Source organism: Muscardinus avellanarius (genome assembly GCF_963383645.1).
Source record: "Muscardinus avellanarius genome assembly, chromosome: 9".
Classification (NCBI taxonomy): Eukaryota; Metazoa; Chordata; class Mammalia; order Rodentia; family Gliridae; genus Muscardinus; species Muscardinus avellanarius.
Genome location: NC_137795.1, coordinates 56,546,573 through 56,566,570, shown reverse-complemented (window position 1 = coordinate 56,566,570; position 19,998 = coordinate 56,546,573). Strand labels below are relative to the sequence as shown.

General features: G+C 33.7%; 1 protein-coding gene across 1 annotated transcript in view; it reads left to right on the top strand.

Annotated features, from left to right (window-relative positions):
- SEMA3D (semaphorin 3D) overlaps positions 1 to 11,673 on the top strand; it is a gene marked incomplete at both ends in the record, with an annotated part of 140,803 nt that extends 129,130 nt beyond the window's left edge. Inside the window, 2 exons of the mRNA XM_080700828.1 lie at positions 3,163 to 3,302; positions 11,248 to 11,673. Coding sequence (XP_080556954.1) covers positions 3,163 to 3,302; positions 11,248 to 11,673 — 566 coding nt within the window. The remainder of the gene's footprint in view (positions 1 to 3,162; positions 3,303 to 11,247) is intronic.
- Between the last annotated feature and the right edge of the window lie 8,325 nt (positions 11,674 to 19,998).

Sequence of the window (19,998 nt, the reverse complement as noted above, 5' to 3'; positions counted from 1 at the left end):
ATGAAAGCATCACTACTGAAATCTCTATTATGTACCGGGACAGTGGAATAGTGAGGCGGAACCTGAAGGAAACACACCAGATCTAAGTGCATGTTTGTTTGTATGACTTTGAACCTCCCTATGATGTATAATTACGATGCACCAATAAAAGTACTAAAATTTGACTTCCGGGAAGATGGTGACCGAGAAAAGCGGGGCTTAGGAGCCCCGCTAACAACCAATCTCCATTACCACAAAATCAGCGCCTTTCATAGCCAGAAAACACCATCACCAGAGAAACAAAAAAATCACCAGGCTCCAGAGAGAAAGCTGACTGAGAACAGAGCTCAGAGCCACAGAGGAGATACACCGGCCTCACGCCCGAGGACACGGCAGCAGCACCATACTGCCGGCAGCAGCAGATAATTCACCGGACGGCAACAGCAAGCCGAGGTGAGCCGCTGCGGAACAACCGGGCGGGATTTCTTGGCGCAGGGAGCATCCAAAGCTCCCAGTGGCTGAGCTCAGCACACGCCGCAGGGATTCAGAGTGGAACTCAAAACCAAGAAGAAATACGCCAGCCTCAAGGCCAAGGAAGTAGCAGCGGTGCATATTGCCACCGGCAGCAGCAGCAGTGAATTCACCGAGTCTAGTACAGCTACATCTGCGTACTCAAGAACAGTGAGTCAAATTGCAGGCAACAGAGGAGAAATCCCAGTACTGTACTCCCTGGGACTTGACCCAGTCGGCGAGTGGCGGTGGCAGAGATATCACACCATAGGAGAACGTGCAACCTGGCACCCCCCACAGTCTAAAGCAGCCTCTATCGACTCTCTGGGTCGGAGTCTCTGTGATACAACCCAGTAAAGGAGTAGTGGGGTCTGAGATACTACTGACTCGAGATCCGGAACACCTTAAGTGAAGTCATAGTGACCCAGAGAAGGCAAAAACTTCCGAAATCATGGGAAAGAGGAATAACACTGGAGCAATGAATGCCCACAACCCCACAATATCAGAACCCGATAAAACAGAAAATCAGAGATTTCTAGAAGATCAAATCAGGAAAATAACTGTAGAAATAATAGAGGTGCTTCGAAAAGAACTCAGAGAGAGCCAAAAAGAGATAAAGGATGCAATTAATGAAGTAAAGGCCTCAATTCAAAGCACAAACAACCGATTAGACCACATGGAGAACAGAATCTCGCTCTTAGAAGATGATCATTCCAAAAATGAACGCATAGTTTCTAATCTAGAAAAAAATAACCGACAGCAGGAATCTGATATTGAAGAAATATGGGCCCATTTTAAGAGAGCTAACCTAAGAATAATTGGAATAGAGGAGGGAAAAGAAAGTGAAACCAAAGGGATAAACAATCTCTTCAAGGAAGTAATAGCAGAAAATTTTCCAAATATAGAGCAAGAGGTCGATACACAGGTCCAGGAAACTTATAGAACTCCCTTTAGACAGGATCGGAGAAGAGGATCCCCACGCCACATAATTGTCAAAATGACCAATGTGGAAGCCAAGCAGAGAATCTTAAAGGCAACAAAAACAAAGGGCCAAGTGACATTCAGAGGCAAACCAATTAGAATCACTCCAGACTTCCCAAACCAAGTCATGAGAGCCAGAAGGGCTTGGAATAACATATTCCAACTTCCTTGAAAACAACTTCCAGCCAAAAATTTTCTACCCAGCAAAACTTTCTATCAAATTAGATGGAGAAATAAGAAGCTTCCATGACAAACAGAAACTGAAGGAATTTATGTCTTCAAAACCAGTGCTAGAGAAAATACTCAAAGAGATTAACTACAAAGAAGAAATAGGTAACACACACCAGAACCAGAGAAACGAGATTTTCCAGCCAACAGACAACTAAGATTGGTTATTTGTGGAGATTCATTATTTATGTTAGTCTTTTACCTATCTCTAAATGGTATTGTTTGCCTTTATTATTGTTAATTTTTAGGATTTCTAGTTGGAATATTAATATACCTTCAGATATAGCATTTGGAAATATTTTATCCCATTCTATTAGTAACTGTTAACTCTGGTTACATTGTCTTTTGATATACAATATTTTATTTTTTATTTTTTAGGGAGTTTGTATACTCTTCTGTTGCCTGTGCCATTGAAATCATATCCAAGAAATCACTGCCAATTTCAATGTTGTGAGGTTTTATGACCCAGATTTTCTCCTAAAAGTTTATAGTCTTAAGATTTATATTTAGGTCTTTTATCTATTTTGAGTTAATATTTGTATATGGGATTAGGTAAGGGTCCAATTTTATTCTTTTCCATGTAATTATTATTTTTCAACAATATTTAGTTAAAAGATTATTATTTCTACCACCAAATGTTCGTGGAAACCTTGTCAAAAATAACTTGACAATATAGGGAAGAATTTAGCTCTAGGCTTTTATTTAACTCCAATGGTTTATATATCTGCCTTTAGAATAGTACTACACTGTTTCAATTATTGTAGCTTTATATGGTTTGAAATCAGAAAATATATATCTTCTAGCTTTGTTCTTTTTCAAGATCATTTTGGGTATCTAGAGTCCATATTCCATATTAGGATAGATTTTTTTTCTGAAAAATAGATATATAAATATATGATAGTTTCACCTAAAAAAAAATATTCTCTGGTAAGAAAGAAAGTAAAAAGAAATATTGAAATGTTATCTTTAAGTCATCAAAAGCTTGGTATCAGACAAATGAAACTGTTATGTGAGATTATCATTTTTAATTCTGGATAAATTGCTATAATACTAGATGTCAGCCACTAAGCCAAGCATGGGAGGGAGGGATGGGGAGAGAATGGGGTGGGGATCGGGTGGGGGCTGACTGGGCGATGTGTGCATGTATGTCTACAAAAGTTTGTATCCCACTATAATGTATAAATACAGTGCACCAATAAAAAATAAATAAAAATAAATAAATAATTTTTAAAAAGTACTAAAATTTGCAACTGATGAAAGTTAAAATTGCAATATAGATGTAGAGTTTAATAATCAGTCTGTTGATAATATTTGACTTCCTGACAATATTATAGCATGAATTGCCTATCTCTTTAATAATATGTATGATTCTTTGCCTATGGCATCTGTTCTGAATCAATGTATTTTCCTATTGCTTTTACAATCAGGTCAAGGTTAATCTCCTATTCCGTGTTTGCTTTCTAGGCATTAGTCATGAAACTGCTGATGAAAAGGTGATTTTTGGCATTGAATTTAATTCAACCTTTCTGGAATGCATACCTAAATCTCAACAAGCATCTATTAAGTGGTACATTCAGAGAACAGGGGAGGAACATCGAGAAGAGGTGAGTTATCATCATTGAGGAATGTTCACATTGAGGGAAATAGTGCTTGGTTTATGTGAGAGAGATTCAACTTCTAGTACCGCATGGTGCTGTCATTGTTATCTGATATAAGGGAAAATAACAGTTTATGCCCACTAAATCAAAAGGTAAAAATGGCTTTGAGATAAGAGCAAGCCAATTTAATATGAATACACAAATAAAACATGTCTTTAAAAGACTGATTTGCTAAAAAAAACTTACATTTTTTTCAAATATTTATTTCTCAGAAGTTGCCTATATTTTAGGAAAATTATCTAAGAACTAAAATACAATATTTTTTGCTCCATAGTAGCACAACTAAATTTTAATTCACATTGCATTCAATTTAGAGCACAACAATGAAATATGTTAAACTTATAGCAAAATATATTTATTTTACATGCCATAAATTTGATAAAAATTGTACATATATCATATATACATGTGATTGAAATATACCATGGAGACTTTTGGCATAGATAGGTTGTATATATCACAGATTTAATGAGTTGACTTTGGGTAGTCTGAGAAATCCTATATTTAATATTAATTGGTTGTGGTAAAGCAAAGATTAATTGAGATGCTTGTTATTCTTCATTACTGTGTCAGAAAGAAACCAGTGATACGCAGACTGTAATTCTAAAACTCTTAGTAGTAAAGAAGGACACTAAAATACGTAATAGAATGTGAACACAGGACTTAGGATAGATGTCTTGAGCTATAACCTGATCCTGAGACCTTTGGCAATATCACTGAGCCACAGAGATCGGGATTTTCTAGGGTGAACAAAAATACTGAAGTTACTGTGAAAAACAGATGGAAAAAAACACATAAGAAGGTAGAATTTTGAAGAAGAGGCTCCCATAACTATAAATATACACAAAGTTACAGGTACTCTATTGATCAGGACTTATGGAACAAGAAATGACATTGCTCTTATGTTTAAGAGACCCTGGCCTTGCTGGGCATGGTGGCGCACACTTGTAATCCTCGCGCTTGGGAGGCTGAAACAGGAGGATCACACAGGTTCGAAGCCAGCCTCAGCTACTTACTCAGCAACTTAATGAGACCCTGTTTCCAAATAAAATATAAAATAGGTCTGGGAATATAGCCTGGAGGTAGAAAGCCTCAGGGTTCCACCTCCAGTAACACCAAAAACAAAACAAAACAAAACAAAACAAAACAAAACAAAAAACAACAACAACAAAAAAAACCACTGGCCTTGCCTTCAGTTTGACTTCTGAAGATTCATGAGCAGTCTGCATTTTATCGTTTTCTTTGATAAATATATTAGCATTGTATTAACATTTAAATAGTAAATGCAATTAGTCAACCAGTAGTCAAGAACACTGGATCTCAACCCTAATTGGATCTTAAACTATTTAGCAATATCTAGAGACATTTTTGGTCATCAGAACTGGGTGAGTGTGCGGGTCCACCTGGCATCTAGTGGGTAGAGGTTAGAGATGATGCAGAGAAACTGCAATGTACAATTCCTTTTAGGAATCTCTGACCTCAGATGCTGATACTGCTGAGATTGAAAGACTTTGGTGTAGAAGAGTTGAATTTTTATAAAACATTGATTTAAAGATATAATCTCATTATTGCATGAAGAAGAAAATATCATTATCTTCATCTAAAATACATGAATAATTTTTCTAACAAAATGTGGACCATACATACTTACTACCATATCAAGGGAATAACTCCATTCCTTATTATGTCAAGTTTCTACAAGAGAACTTGATTCTCCGTCATTAACTGGCATCCATAAATTTATAGATTAAGCAGATCTATACTTACACTGACTTATCTATACTTAAGAGTCCCATTTTTTACCAGATAAAATTGGAATATTATCTGAAATAGATGATTAACTTTCAAAATATGCTATTTACATTTTATCCAAGAAATATTCGAAGAATCTTTTCTGTATTTTTCAACATGCATATTTATTTTATTTACATTACAAATTTTAATGTGAAATCTATTAAACAAGCATTTTTAATATCATAGCTAGTAAAGTTTGATTATTTTAATTAAGAATAATTACTTAATAAGTGATTTATCTCCCATATCAAATTAATTCTGACTTTTAGATGAACTCTGGTGCTCTGCTGGGGGTAATCTTCCAAATCTAGATTGGCCTATGGTTGTTTCCATTTACATCTTTCATTTTCCTGGAACTGCTGTCATTACTTTAATGTACCTTTTAACAGTATATCATACAGTCATGATGGTACCATGCTCTATGAATTTCAATGGAGCAGAAATAGTGTATTTATTGAAATTTACTTAAAAGTACCTTGGCTGTAATGTTTCAACTGGTGTTTTCATCTGTCTTTGTAAATGGCCAGTTTCACATAGTCCAGGATATGCAATTCTGCATCCTGAGCTGAGGAAAAGGGCAATATCCAGACTGCATTGGAAGTGTTTTCCTCAGCGGGGTGTCTTCTGTTCCATTCCCATAAGGTCACAGTTTGGATTCTTTCCTCCACTCAAAATGCCTGGGGGAGGGACCAAGATCTCCTGTGGCACTGAGGCTGTCACCAGGTTATTCTCTGCCAGGAGGAGAACATTTCCTTACTGAGCTGTTTCACAGTTGGGTGCTGTGGGGAGGTCATGAGTCAGTTATCTGCTGACTCTCTTTGAAAGCTGTTCCTGAAATTGATGATGTTTATGCTGTAACTAGCAAGTTAATCGGCAGTCCCCAAGCTTCTGTTGAACTTTCTGGATGTTAATGAATAAACAAGGCAATACTTTATCCCACTTGTAATATTGCATTTTTATGTGTTTTAATATTTTTGCCACTTTTTCAAATATTTGCATTTTTCACTTGTAGGTCTTTATTTTAGGTCTTTTTATTATAAACACAATATAAATGGTTTTAAATTTGATAAGGCATAAAGAACCATGCTGCCACTAAGTGTGAATAAATACAAGTACTACTTTGGTGTCTGTTCTATTCCAGCACTCACCATCTACTATGAGCATTTTCCATTTTCCTTAGTGCTAATAAATACTATGATTTTTCTGACTCTTTTCCACCCCATTATGGTGCCACAGACATGCATAAATACTTTATACTTTATATAAATAGTGATGTTTTCTTTAAGAGAAAGTAATAAATTCTCCATACGTAAATTTTTCTTTACTTCTCTAACTTAGGACAAGTGCCTAGAAGCCAAACAAATAAGCTGAAGACATTGATTATCTTTATGGATTTTGATAATCACATATTACCAATTTTCTATGAAAATCACTGTAATAGTGCATGTTCTAAGCAGAACAAAATTGTGCATCCTAAGAAAATTTCTACCAATTTAATATGAAAAAAACATATTTTGTAAGCGGGGCATGGTGGTGCATGCTTGTAATCCCAGCATTTGAGAGGCTGAGACAGGAGGATCATGGTTCTAGAACAGGCTCAGCTACTTAGTGAGGCCCTTTGCAACTCATTGAGACCTGGTTTCAAAATAAAGAATTCTTTTAAAAAAAGGCTGAAGGGGTTGCTTGGAGGTATAATGCCCCTGGGTTCCATCCCCAGTACTGCAAAAAAAAAAAAAAAAAAAAAAAAAAAATATATATATATATATATATATATATATATATATATATATATATATTTAAATGTTAGTGTAGCCACCAAGTATTAAGTGCATGTATGTCACTATGACTATGAACTGCATTATTAGGTGAGACTGTAATACTCCAATAAAAATATTAAAAATAAAAAAATAAAATTATCTTAAAAAATATTAGTGTAGGTGAACATCATACCCTCTCCTATTTCTCAACTATTGGTGAGGGTTGCATTTGGTAGATTATTTGCTTATCATTTACTTACTTTTCATGGACAGATTGTATCAACATGTGTTCCTCAAGCCTTTCATATATTATTGACATTAATAATTTAATACTACACATATTAAAAATAATTTTATTTTGATATATAAATTTAATATTTTGTGTCTTAACATATCCTAACTTTTCTATGGAAGTTTTAAATATGACATAGGTAAATCTATTGATTTTATAGCTCTAGAATTTCTGAATGATTACACTAAAAGACTCCTTCCTCCATGAGATAGCATATTTATTTTATTTTTACATATATATACTTCACATTTTATATTTACATATACTAAAATATATTAATCTAGTAGTTATTCATCTATAAGTTTGATTTTTCTAAAATAATGAGCTAGTTTCTTTAGCACTATTTTAATATTTTTCTTTCTCTGGTATTTCCTAAAATTGTTAATCATTGGCTTTGTGTTAAATAATATATCATATACAGTGTTATATAAGGATACCCTGAGAAACTTAAAAAATATGTATTCATATTATTCCATTCCAATTTTTTCCTCGCCCACATTAACTTAGGAAACCATTCATAGCTTTACATTTTAATATGGCCAAATTTTTGTAATAGTTTCACTGATATTTTGATATTTGTTTTTGTTTTTTAAACACTCGGAGCTTTCTTCCTTATTTATCCTAATTTTCCCTAGTGGTATTTTCTGGGTTTATTTTATTTTATTTTATTTTAGAGAAATGAGATATTCTTGAAGAGCTAGTATCCTCCAAGACATGTGCAATGCTTTAACTCTGAAAAAACTGACAGGTGAATTATCTGTAAAGGAATTACCATTAGGCGGCTATTAACAGAGATAAAGGCCCTGACCTTTGCCTGCCGCTTAGTACCTAAATGTCCTTTGTCCCTTTCCTATTACTCTTCTCATTTTAAATGAATTGCCCTTCACTGAAGATCTACATTTAATAATGCCAAGTATATTATCCTTATTCACATTAGGCAAAGAGCTAGTCGACCCTAGCTTATGCATGGTTTTGATTTGTAAGTTAGAACAGTTTTTGCTTATCACTTCTAGAGGGAAGAACATTTTATGAGTTTAAATCAGTGGCCAGAGATTGCATTATCTCTCTGCAGAGGAACTGAATTTACCAAATTGACTATGCAGACACTGCACTATGGAGACCCTGCTGCATAATGCATCGCACTGCAGCACAGAATGAAAGCATTACAGAGAATGAGAATGTAAAGTAGGTAAATGTAAAATAGGTAGTTAATCAATGGCTTAACTTCCGGGTCACAGATTTTTATCTCTAAATTGTAAAAATCTTGGGAAAATACGTCAGTTTAAAATTAGAGGTGCCATTTCCTTAAAGGCATTATTATTTCTGAAACTTTATAAAGGTAACAATTGGTTGAATGACCTGACAGAAATTAAGTAAATGCATAAAACTCAAATTTGTTAAAGCAAGTCTGTTATCTGTAGTTCAAAAACCACAGACCAATTTCAACATTCTGCAGTAGAAAGCAAATGTGAAGGATCATGACCGAGTAATGAAAAGCCAGGTGTTTATGAAATTTTGAGTCCTGTGGGGACAGGGCTAGAGTGGAAAGCAGGGACGGGAACCAGATCTCAGGGTAAAACAGCATAAACAGGATACGAAAAGAGAATCGCCAAAGCGATGATGAAGTGCTGCCCAAAATGTGTGAAGTCAAAGTGAGAGTCATAATTTCTTCCTGTCAGAAGATTAAAGGGGACAATAAAATGTACTGAGTCAGAGCTGTAACAGTCTCTAAAAGCCATATTAAGTACAGCTAAGCATTAATAAGAATGTAGAGATAAACTGGAACCTAAGGTACCCGCTGTGTCATGGTAATAACCTCAAGCCATTTTATATTAGAGAATCACAGAAATAAAAGATTTAGGATATTATCTTTCAAGTAACATGACAGTAGCCTATCATGTTACTAGTAATACTTCACACTTTACCCTTCGAATTTCTTTGTTTTTAATCCACTAAATACAGCGTGTTTATACCAAAGACATGATAGATGCGAGACCGACAGGGAAGATAAATGAGTCTCCATAGGCAGTGTAGCAGATAGAAACCAGAATCCAGTTTATAGAGTCAGAGTCATTTATTGAGATTCAAGATTTGTTTACATTTTTAAAAATAATTCTTACAATAAAGTTATTTAAAGGGAACAAATAAGTGTAGCGTGTTAAATTTGAGATTGCCATTTCTGTTTAATGTTGGCCCTTCAGAACCCTACCAATACAAATTTCCATCTGTTTTAGACAGAGATTTCTTATGGTTCATGAGAATGTTAAGTGGGTTGGAGGTTATTTTGTATTACAATAGCATTTTTTTAAATGGCTGAGACTTTAGAATAAATACATTAGGAAAAGAAAACTACACATCTGACTTAGCAAATGGACAAGTAAAGGAAACAAACAAACAAAACCCTGATGGTGTGGATTCAGTGCAGAGCAAAGGCAGCCTGAAGACCATTCAGCCTCATTAGCCAGGGATCTGAGCTGTGACCTGCTGGTGGCCTCAGATGGTACCCCGCCAGCTGCACTTCTCTGGCACAGAGGGTGGTTCACCATATACGTGTTAGTTAACTGGGCTGGTAGCCAGAGATGTTTCTTTTTCTTTTCTCATATTTCCAGAATTAGAGGGATTTTTTTCCTACATATTTTTCAAATAAAGATGCAGCGTATAGTCCACCCACTGTGAATAAATTTAATTTAGCCGTCTTTATGCCTCCTTGAGTTCCATCAACTAGAAGTCTACAATACAGGGGCAGATGTGTACACTGGGAAATCTTCCAGATTTCTCGGTTGTTGTTGTTGTTGTTGTTGTTGTTGTTGCTGTTGTTGCTGTTGTTGCTGCTGCTGTTTTTTCATTTCATGCCTAGCCATTCAACAATTCTCTATGTTAAACAGAGCTCTTGTGTTGGTAAACATACCTCTAGTTTTACTGTAGATAGTTTGCTATTCACACCAGACTAGGATCCAGGCAAGCTTAATGTTTGAATTGCCTTTCAGTAACATTGCTTCAAAGGATACAAAGCATCACATTTCAGGGGAGGTTCTTGTTCATTGTGCTTTCTCACACTTGAAATCACATTAATGTGTTAGGAAATACCAAGATATGGCAAGTATTTCCACCGTCTAAAGTATCACATATACATACAGGATCAAAATTCAGTCCATAGTCAGAAGGGAAATTCAGCTTTAAATGTCACTAACCTTCTGACTATGGTCCAGCTCAATTGCAGCATGACATCCAAGAGCTGTAGCCATGCCTTTCTACTTGACTTTAAACAAGTTGCCATGTACAACTTTCATATGCAGTTCAGGTCATTTATTTGGTGATACCCAGAAAATAGAGTACGTTTCTTTTGGAATTGTTATTTCTTTTACATTACAGGTAGGAACATTTATTAATGTTCCTTTTGTACACATTTTTTGTTTTGTTTTGTTGTGGTATAGTATTTGGTATTAAACACAGAGACATTCTACTTCTGTGCTACACCCTAACCCTTTTTATTTTTTCTTCTGAATTAGGTTTTCTATAAATTGCCAAGTCTAGCTACATTGTTGAGGCTGTCCTTGAACCTATGATCCTCCTGTCTCAGCCTCCCAAATAATAGGTTTATAGGTATGCGTTACTATGCCCAGCTATAGTGATTTTTAATCTTACATCCTTATTCTGAAGCTGACATATTAACTTTTTATCTTAGAATTTTGTTTTCTATCTTAAATCTCTGTAAAGCAGATCAATTAACAGTTTCCAGTTCTACTTCATTGATTTTTACAACTTTTCATTACTGTATCTATACTGAAAGAATAACTGTATTTCAAAAGTTCAGTTACACTTCATAAGATACAAATGTAAAAATTTCAGAATATGGTTTGGAAGCTATTCTTTTAGCTGAATTTCTTTTTTACCCTCTTCAACCATGGCTGACCATAGTGTGCTTGATGACAGGGAGACAGGGAATATATCTTTTAGGTTCATCCAAGTCCAGTTATTTATCCTGTTTTCATTTGCTCTTAGCCCTCTCTGTTTTTAATTTATTACCTACATTTTTCCAATTCTGCAGTTGAAACCCGATGAAAGAATCATCAAAACGGAATATGGGCTACTGATTCGAAGTCTGCAGAAGAAGGACTCTGGGATGTATTACTGCAAAGCACAGGAGCACACTTTCATCCACACCATAGTGAAGCTGACTTTGAATGTCATTGAGAATGAACAGATGGAAACTACCCAGAGGGCAGAGCATGAGGAGGGGCAGGTCAAGGATCTATTGGCTGAGTCACGGTTGAGATACAAAGACTACATCCAAATCCTTAGCAGCCCAAACTTCAGCCTGGACCAGTACTGTGAACAGATGTGGCACAGGGAGAAGCGGAGACAGCGAAACAAGGGCGGCCCAAAGTGGAAGCACATGCAAGAAATGAAGAAGAAAAGGAATAGGAGACATCACAGAGACCTGGATGAACTTCTTAGGGGAGTGGCTACATAGTTTTTAAATTTAATTTAAAAAGATGAATTGTTTACCTGCAAAAAAAAAAAACCTGTCTTTTGTACATCCCTCATACTAACTCATAAATGCTTTCCGTGGAGTTTTGCTAAGGAACAAGAATAATAATCTGAATAAGACTACATATGGCTAATATGGGCTAGAAAGGGCAAATCATATAAACTGGTTTTCCAAGAACAAAGTTTGTATCTGCAAAGTATAAGAATTTTCCTGAAAATGGAGCTTTACTTTTGTAAATGTTTTATGCTTTCCCTTTTTTATTTTTTATTTTTTAGATGTATTGTGTCATGTAAATAACTGAGTTAAGCCGGAGTCAAATTCGATATATTATGTTAAGGTGCTGTGTTCCTTTGCGTGTTCATTACACATGGAGTTTACCATGCATTTGTGCTATGGCTACGTACTTATGAACAGATATGTCATTCTGCACTAGAACTGGACAGAAATTGGTAGTAATTGGATGGAAGGCACAAATTAGGACAGCTCATATTATTAACAGGAACTTTCCCATGAGCCATTGACTCCCGAAGTGTGGTATGGGAATTTAGAGAGGCACGTTATTTCTTTCAGTCCACAGGGTTCGCATTTAGCGCACTGCAACACTGATTTACTGAAGGGCGTTCATGCTCTTCCCAGGATTCCTTGTGATTTGTAAAGAGAAACGGGTTCACAGACAGAAATTGGTGCTCAGTTATGTGTTTCTAGAATATATGCCAAGTTCTACAGGGACAAAATGTCTAGTACATATTTTAATAAGATATGGAAAAATACATTAATAAAATAAGGAAAACATCATAATGTATACTAAATCATAATGGGAAGACATAAAGATAGGATTTGTTAGGAGACAAGGAAAGGTAATCATAAATTCTGGCCTTGTGGACAACTCTTATCCCCATGAAAAGAAAGAAAATGCCAAATAAAGTGGACAAAAGGTAATGTAGCTCTTTTCACTGGATTAAAAGTAGCTACCAATTTGTAATTCTTCGGTTTTAAAAAAAAGTATGGATTGTTACAAAATTCTAGCCAAAGCCTGAAGAAAAGCAGAATTTCTAAAGGACCACAGGAAGGCTGAACGTATTTTATTTATAACCAATAGTATTTTAGTAGGTGTTTCTTCCTTTTATTCCTAAGTGTTGTGCTTTGTGTGTTATTTCAATCTACTTCTGCATATTGGGTTATTGGATTATATTAGAGTGAATAGGTAAAATCAATACTTACTACATAAAGAAAATTAAATAGATGACCATGATGAAGAGTGGAGATAGTTTCTGAATAACAGAGCAAGTTCAAAATTTTGACAACGGGAAGGGTTAAATTAACTCTTTGACATCCTTTTCTTTGCACAAGGTTTTTGAATTTCTGAGGCAATATGTTGTCATTCAAATAGCATTGTTTTATTCACTTAATAATAAATAAGCTTACCACCTGTAAAGCAAATAAAGTCACAGCATTCACATAAACCACTTTCTATCTTGTTAGCACATTCCTTCGAATGTTTCCAATTGGACTTTCCCTCTGAATATGCATGGCGCGTTTCCTGTCTGCGCCAGCAGGACTTACCTTTCCTTCTGTAACATACAACTCTTAGCCTTCTTCTCTTTTGCCTTTTCACGCCCTTTATAGTGTGAAATGAAAAATTAGTCACTTCCTCACATGGAAGGCAGCTTTTCAGAAAACTAAATAACAGCCGTTGCTCATTACTCATGCATTTTTACATGTCTTGAAAGAAGAGTCTGTGAGAAACCTGCGTGATTAGAAGTCCACTGTGTAGAGTGTGGTACTGTCTTTATGTTCAGAGCACTATCTGTAGCTTACATTTGTTTTATTTGCATTGTCTAGCTACCTTAAAGTATATTTATGAATATTTGTAGATGTCTCACTGTAAGGAAAAGTTAAGGAACGACTTTAATTAATAACAATGAACAAGAATGAGAGAGTCTTTAAAAAGCAATGCATAAGAATAGTTGTGGCAGGGTCAGACTATTAACTGAAAATCAGACATGAGTTTTTTTAGTTATTGATTTACTGGGATATAATGTCCCAGGAATGCATGGTGAGTGAAGGCATACTTCATTTTTAAAAGATTTCCAGTTACTTGTGTGTCAGACAGTAATTTTCAATATGCGAGGCTTTGAAAAATTACATGAAGCTCATATGTTAGGATTGAATTGTGAAAATTAAATTTATTGTCATCCAAATAAACTGTCCAAATATTTTTTCAATGACTTCTTTCTAATCTTAGTTATCCAGACAAAATTCTGGGAACATAGCTTATGCTTTATATCTAAATTTCAGACTACTTTGGAAACAAAACTATTAATTTATGATGATTACTTAAATATATCAGAAATCTAATTAGTAAAATAAAACCCCATATATAAAAACTGGAGACCAAGATTTACCTGTATTCTTAAGGAGAGAGCACAACTAAACCACACTAAAATTTTTAACCCAATAGTCCTAAATCCGGAACCCTTAGAGGCACTGGGTGAATATGGTAATTCTACAAACACAATATGTGCTTACTCACCACTGAAAATTTTACCAAGTTTGTCCTGAAATAATGAAAAAGAAAATTATAGTAATTTAAACAGTACTATAATTGTTAGTAATTTTAAACATTATGAAAGCTCTCTATCAAGAGGGTCTTAATATATGTTTCTGCTTGATTTCATATGTTTCTCCCTTGCCTTCAGTGCACATCTTTGCCTTCCTTGTGTGCTTTCCCCTGCATTTCATTCCAGCTATTTGTGCGGCAAGATGGCATTCTGCCTGTCTGCATTCATTTACATTCAATTTATTGAGAATTTTCAAAATGTCTTTAGGAATGAGTAGTCTAAAGTAATTAATTTATGTAGAATCTTTTCTTCTTTCCTCCAAAGCTCAAAACAATATATTTGCATGACTGAGTGTACATTTCAAAAACCAACCGTATTACCAAACTATAGAGAAAGATTTAGCAATTTGCAGATTCTGCAATGGTAGCAGTATAATTCACAATCCCATTATTCTGTTCTCGGAAATAATGCTCGTTTATGACATACTGGCCACAAAATGGTTTTGATTTGAAATTTCTTTTGGTATATATTTTGGCTGTTCATATACTATTATCATATTTTAATCCTGCTGAATTGTATCGACTTGACTAAATATTAACTGTCAGTGCCTGTCTTTAATATTATCCAAACTGAATTTCCCAGGACAGCTTGGTATCATACAGACATCTGCAAAAAAGTACAATTAAAGATGAACATTCATTATACACTAATTTTCTTATACTTAAATGTAAGATATATTTCATATACATCATTAAGACAAATGGAAATCAAAATGGAAATATTCTCCCTTTAGAATGTCACATTTGTCTTAGACAGTATGCTTTAATTGAATAGGCTTATTGGGAATAGTTTAGAAAAAAAGATAATTGAAATGATTTTGTAGAGAAATATATTTTTGCTCACAGTAAATGATTAGAATATTTAAATAATTTAGTTTACATGTGAAGTTAAAGAAACTAAAGTTTTCAATTTTTTCATGTTGAAAGTGCGAAGATAAGATCACGCGCATGATTTATACCTCTCATTTAAATATTTTGTAACATAAAGTATTTAAGGAAAGTTTGAGATAGATGATTTTTTGGGGAAAGGGCAAAAATATGTAAGAAGCCATAGTTAATCATGTAATTTAATCCTGGTGTTATGAGTGGTTATCAATCAATTTTGAATTTATACTTTTGCTATGTGAAAAAAATGTAGTCTTATACTATAAAGTAATTGAAAATTGTTAAATGTATATTTGGGTTGTATTATAATAAAACACAAACATTAATGCTCTATTATTATAAACAGTATTGGTTTGTGTGCAAATTGTGTTTTTTCTTATTTAAAATATGATAAACAAATTTTCTACATAGAATTGAACTAAATAAAGTAACAAGAACAACACATCCTGAAAATTTTAGTAGATAATTTTTGAACTATAAGTATACAATAATTTCATTTATAAAAGAAAAAAGTTATATTTTTCTACTAAGTACAATAATATACTAAGGATTATTTTAATTTAGATTTTGGTTTACTGACATTAATCCCAACAGTAACTACTTCTTTTAAGATTTCCAATTGCCATTCAATAAGTATAATTTTGGATGGGAGTTATGGTGCTCGCTTGTAATCCCAGCATTTTGAAAAAATGTTGGGATTTCAAGCAAAACAAAAAGTAAAATTTTTAAATATTCATCTATTTGTTTATCTGTGTATATATACACATATTTATATATACATACATATATGTATATATGAGCACCACTTATTAAAAAAGTAACATGATGTTTTTGTTTTTATCTTTGCTTCATAAAGATATTGCTTAAATTTCTTTTAGAGAAAGTTATATTTTTACCATGATTTTACAATTTTTTATCCATGGATGATATTTTATATTTGCACATAGTTAATGTATTTGTGAATAGTTAGTGTAATGTTCCCATAAATGTGGTACTCAAGTAACATAAAGATATTGCACTAAAAACTTCCAGTTTTCTGGTTGTTCTGATGAACTACAAATATAATTTTAGAGTAATGTATAATCTTTAAAAGAGAAAATAATTTTATACAAGTCACATTATTTAGTCTGTTTAAACTTGGATAGCTTGGTAAACAATAGAAATTTATTTCTAATAGATCTAGGGTCAGAGAAGTTCAGGTTCAAGCTACGTTAATGATTCTTGCTCGGTGAGGGCCACTTTCTGGTTCATAGATGATGCTTCCTTGCTGTGTTCTCAAGCGATGAAGAGGTTTTAAAAAGTTCCTTTTGACCTACTTTATCAGTGCACTGATCCTATTCATCAGTGCTCCAAACTTATATCCTAATTGCTTCACAGGTGACCCCTCTTCCTAATACCATCAATTTGGGGATTAAGGTTTCAATATATCAATGGGAGTGGGAGACAAAACATTCAGACAGTAGCATCACTCTCTGGTCCTTGATCAGGTCCAAAATGTCACTATAAATATGTAACACAAGCTTAATAAATGAGACAACTCCAGGAAAATTTGTTTAAAAAAAGAAAGACACCTAAGTAAATCTCAAGATATGAAAATTAGGGGGTAACATTTAAAATGAGAATGGAAGGCATCTAAAACCACACAACTTGCTGCCCCATTACATGGATTAGTCAAAAGAATTTCTTGCCCAGGAAGATGTAATTGTAAATAGAGTACAATTGTCATTTTTTCAGAAGCTCATACACTTTTGCTTTGCATATGTATTATTACATACATATACTACATATAAACTCATCTTAGAGAGTGATTTGGCAACATTCAATGAAATTAAAAATGCATAGACAAGAACCAGACTTTCACAAGTAGTAAATACCCTTAGAGAAACTTCTCCACATGTGCAGTGGTAGACATTTTCAAAAATATGTGTTGCAAGATTAATTAGAATAGGAAAGAGAGAACATTCCATATGTCCAAAAAAGGTGAACACCTAAGTGAAATAGATCTACTAAATGAATACAGAAGTTTAAATGAAAAGAAAAAGAGTTGCATGTATCAACACAGGAAAACCTCAACAATTTAACTCCAAAGGAGAAAATCAAGGACTGTAGAAATGCAAAAACATCTTACTGGATATATCAAATTTAAAGAAACAAATGATACCTCTTATGGATATATACATTCATATGTAAGTAGTAAACACATTAAAAAAAACATTTCAAGAGAATGTAATCACTAAACTCAAAATAGATTTTCTTCTAAGAAACAAAGGGAAGAATGAGGGTATATTGGTTTGCAGCTGTTAGCTCTTTGTATTTCTTTAAAATATAAAGCCAATATGTCAACATTTGACAAAGTTGGGTATTAATATATTGCTCTTAACACAGTTCTCTGTGCTTGAAATAATTCATACTAAAGAAGTAGGCTAACTGTAGCTCAATAAAAGGACAAACTATCACACAGTAAATTCTAAAAAGAAAGGGAAAGAGAGGGAAAAAGAAAAATAACATATAGACACGTTCAACATTCAGCCATTGCATAGTAGATACTACCTTCCAATTCTAGTTATTCTTACAACACAGACTTTCTCCCTGCATCCTGATTGGTTTAAAAATGTGTGAGTTAAGCCCTCTTTTTTTTAATTTAAAGAAGTCTATTGCTTCAAACGAAATCACCGAAGTACAAAACACGGAACAGACTCTTTATACACATGACCTCCGTCTTGTTCATGTAATTCTAACGTAGTAAAAGTCCCTGTAAGTTTCCTCCCCCACCAAGGTGTGTCCTTTATCTTCAGGAATCCAGATCCTCGAATAATGCCTTGTCTTTGAAGCACCAACACATTGTTATGGAAGAGCCTAAGGCATCCAGGACTTGGAACTCTGCTGAATGCGCTGAAAGACTTCAAACAGCTGAGCTGGCCTTTTTTGAATTGAACACTGTTCAAGGTTGATGTTTATAATATTGAGTTTCTTCTTTCTGGCTTGCATATCGAATTTATAAACCAACTCCTAATCTTTATGTAACCTGAAGAGTGAAAATAAATATTTATACCTTGCTAAATGCCTTTAAATGGTCTCACAAATCATTATTTTCTTAAGGAGAGATTCTACATCAATTCCCACTTTTAATTCACTATGAAAGTTGTGTTTATGTTTAGAGATAGGCCAAAACTTAGCCCAATATTTTTTGTTTTTATAAATTTTCTATTGTAATGGGTAGTGCTGAGATGAAAATATTTTTAAAATATGTAAATTGGGGACTAAGTTAACATATTCAAATAATACTGATTTAAAGTACATAAACTTGGATAAAGAGAATATGAAACCAATTTACTAGAGGAGAAGTTCTTACTTAGAATCAGAAAAAGGTTGGATTAATAATTCATATCCCTCTAAGCTTTTAATATATTGAAACAAATTACTGTTGACAATTATTCCCAATTATTTAATTATAGTTTTAGCCCTTTCTTTCAGGTCAATTCCAGTACTGAAAAACAAATAAAGAAACTTTCAAATCTCCTGTAGTGATTTGTGTCATGGTAGTTAGTCTTTTTAGACATTTGTTAGTATTCTTCAGTTCCAGTGGCCATAGGCAAAGTTAAGAGTGTGAATTATCACACTTTATTCATGTGCAAAAATTATAGAAAGCTGGGCAAAAAGAAAAAAAAAAAAACTTTCTCCTTTAGACTATAAGATTTATCCTGCAAATAAATGGGAAATATTCTGATATATTTAAGCAGAAAAATGGCCTAAGGAGAGTTCATCATTTTTGCATATAGAAAATAAACATAAAATAATAAGATAAGCAGAAAAAAGAAAAGGTACAATAGGGAAAAACAGATTTGGGTGAAAGATCATGATTTTAGCAAAAAACTCTGTGAGTCTGAGAAGATTTGAAGAGTGCCTGTTGGCAGTTTGATTCATGAGTCTGGTACTGAAGAGAAACAAACCTTCAGTTTATTTTTTGATCACTGGCTTCAAGATGTGGAAACAATGTAGTAGAGAATGGATGAACATAAGCAAAATGTGATGGTCACCTCGAAGACTAAATTAAACTATATCATGATCAGTTTCTCTTTCACCAATAAGGTGCTGAAGAACTTAACTTTTATAAAGTTTGCTTATTTCTTACCCAGAAAACTGAATTCTTAAAGACTAAATCTCTATTTTTAACTTATACTGAAACCTCTAGCAACTAAACAGGACAGTTAAACCTGGGGTTCCAAACATCAACAAAAATCTTTCCATTTTCAACTATTTATGATTCATTATTTAAGAATGTAGTAAGGAAAAAAGTCAACCAAATGGAAACATTTTCTAGAATTCCTATGCCATGTGCTTCTTTTTAAATCAAATTGATAAATTGATAGAGGTCTATTTTCATTTTTAATGTTCATCTGTTTTAAAGAAAACAATTACAAACTAGTTTTGTTGGTCTCTTTTTCCCTTTGATTTAGGTGGACTCAGTGACATTAACTATAGCTTCAAACTGAGAGAGGTTTATATGATATGTAGTGATTGGTTTCTTTAAGCAGAGATACTTTGAAGAAGTCTTTGAAAAAAACTTTTAAGATTTTGACTCATAGCAGTTTAGATAGATTTATCTGAAAGATAATCTCTGATTAAAATTATTTTATACTATTTGATATCGCCATAGTACTTTACAGTTCTATTTTACTTATTTATGTAGTGATACTGGGAGTGGACCCCAGGGGTCTCTACCTTCAGGCTATACCTCCAGCCCTATTTTATTTTTAATTGGAAATAGGGTACCCCTAAGTTTCTTTGGCTGGCCATGAATC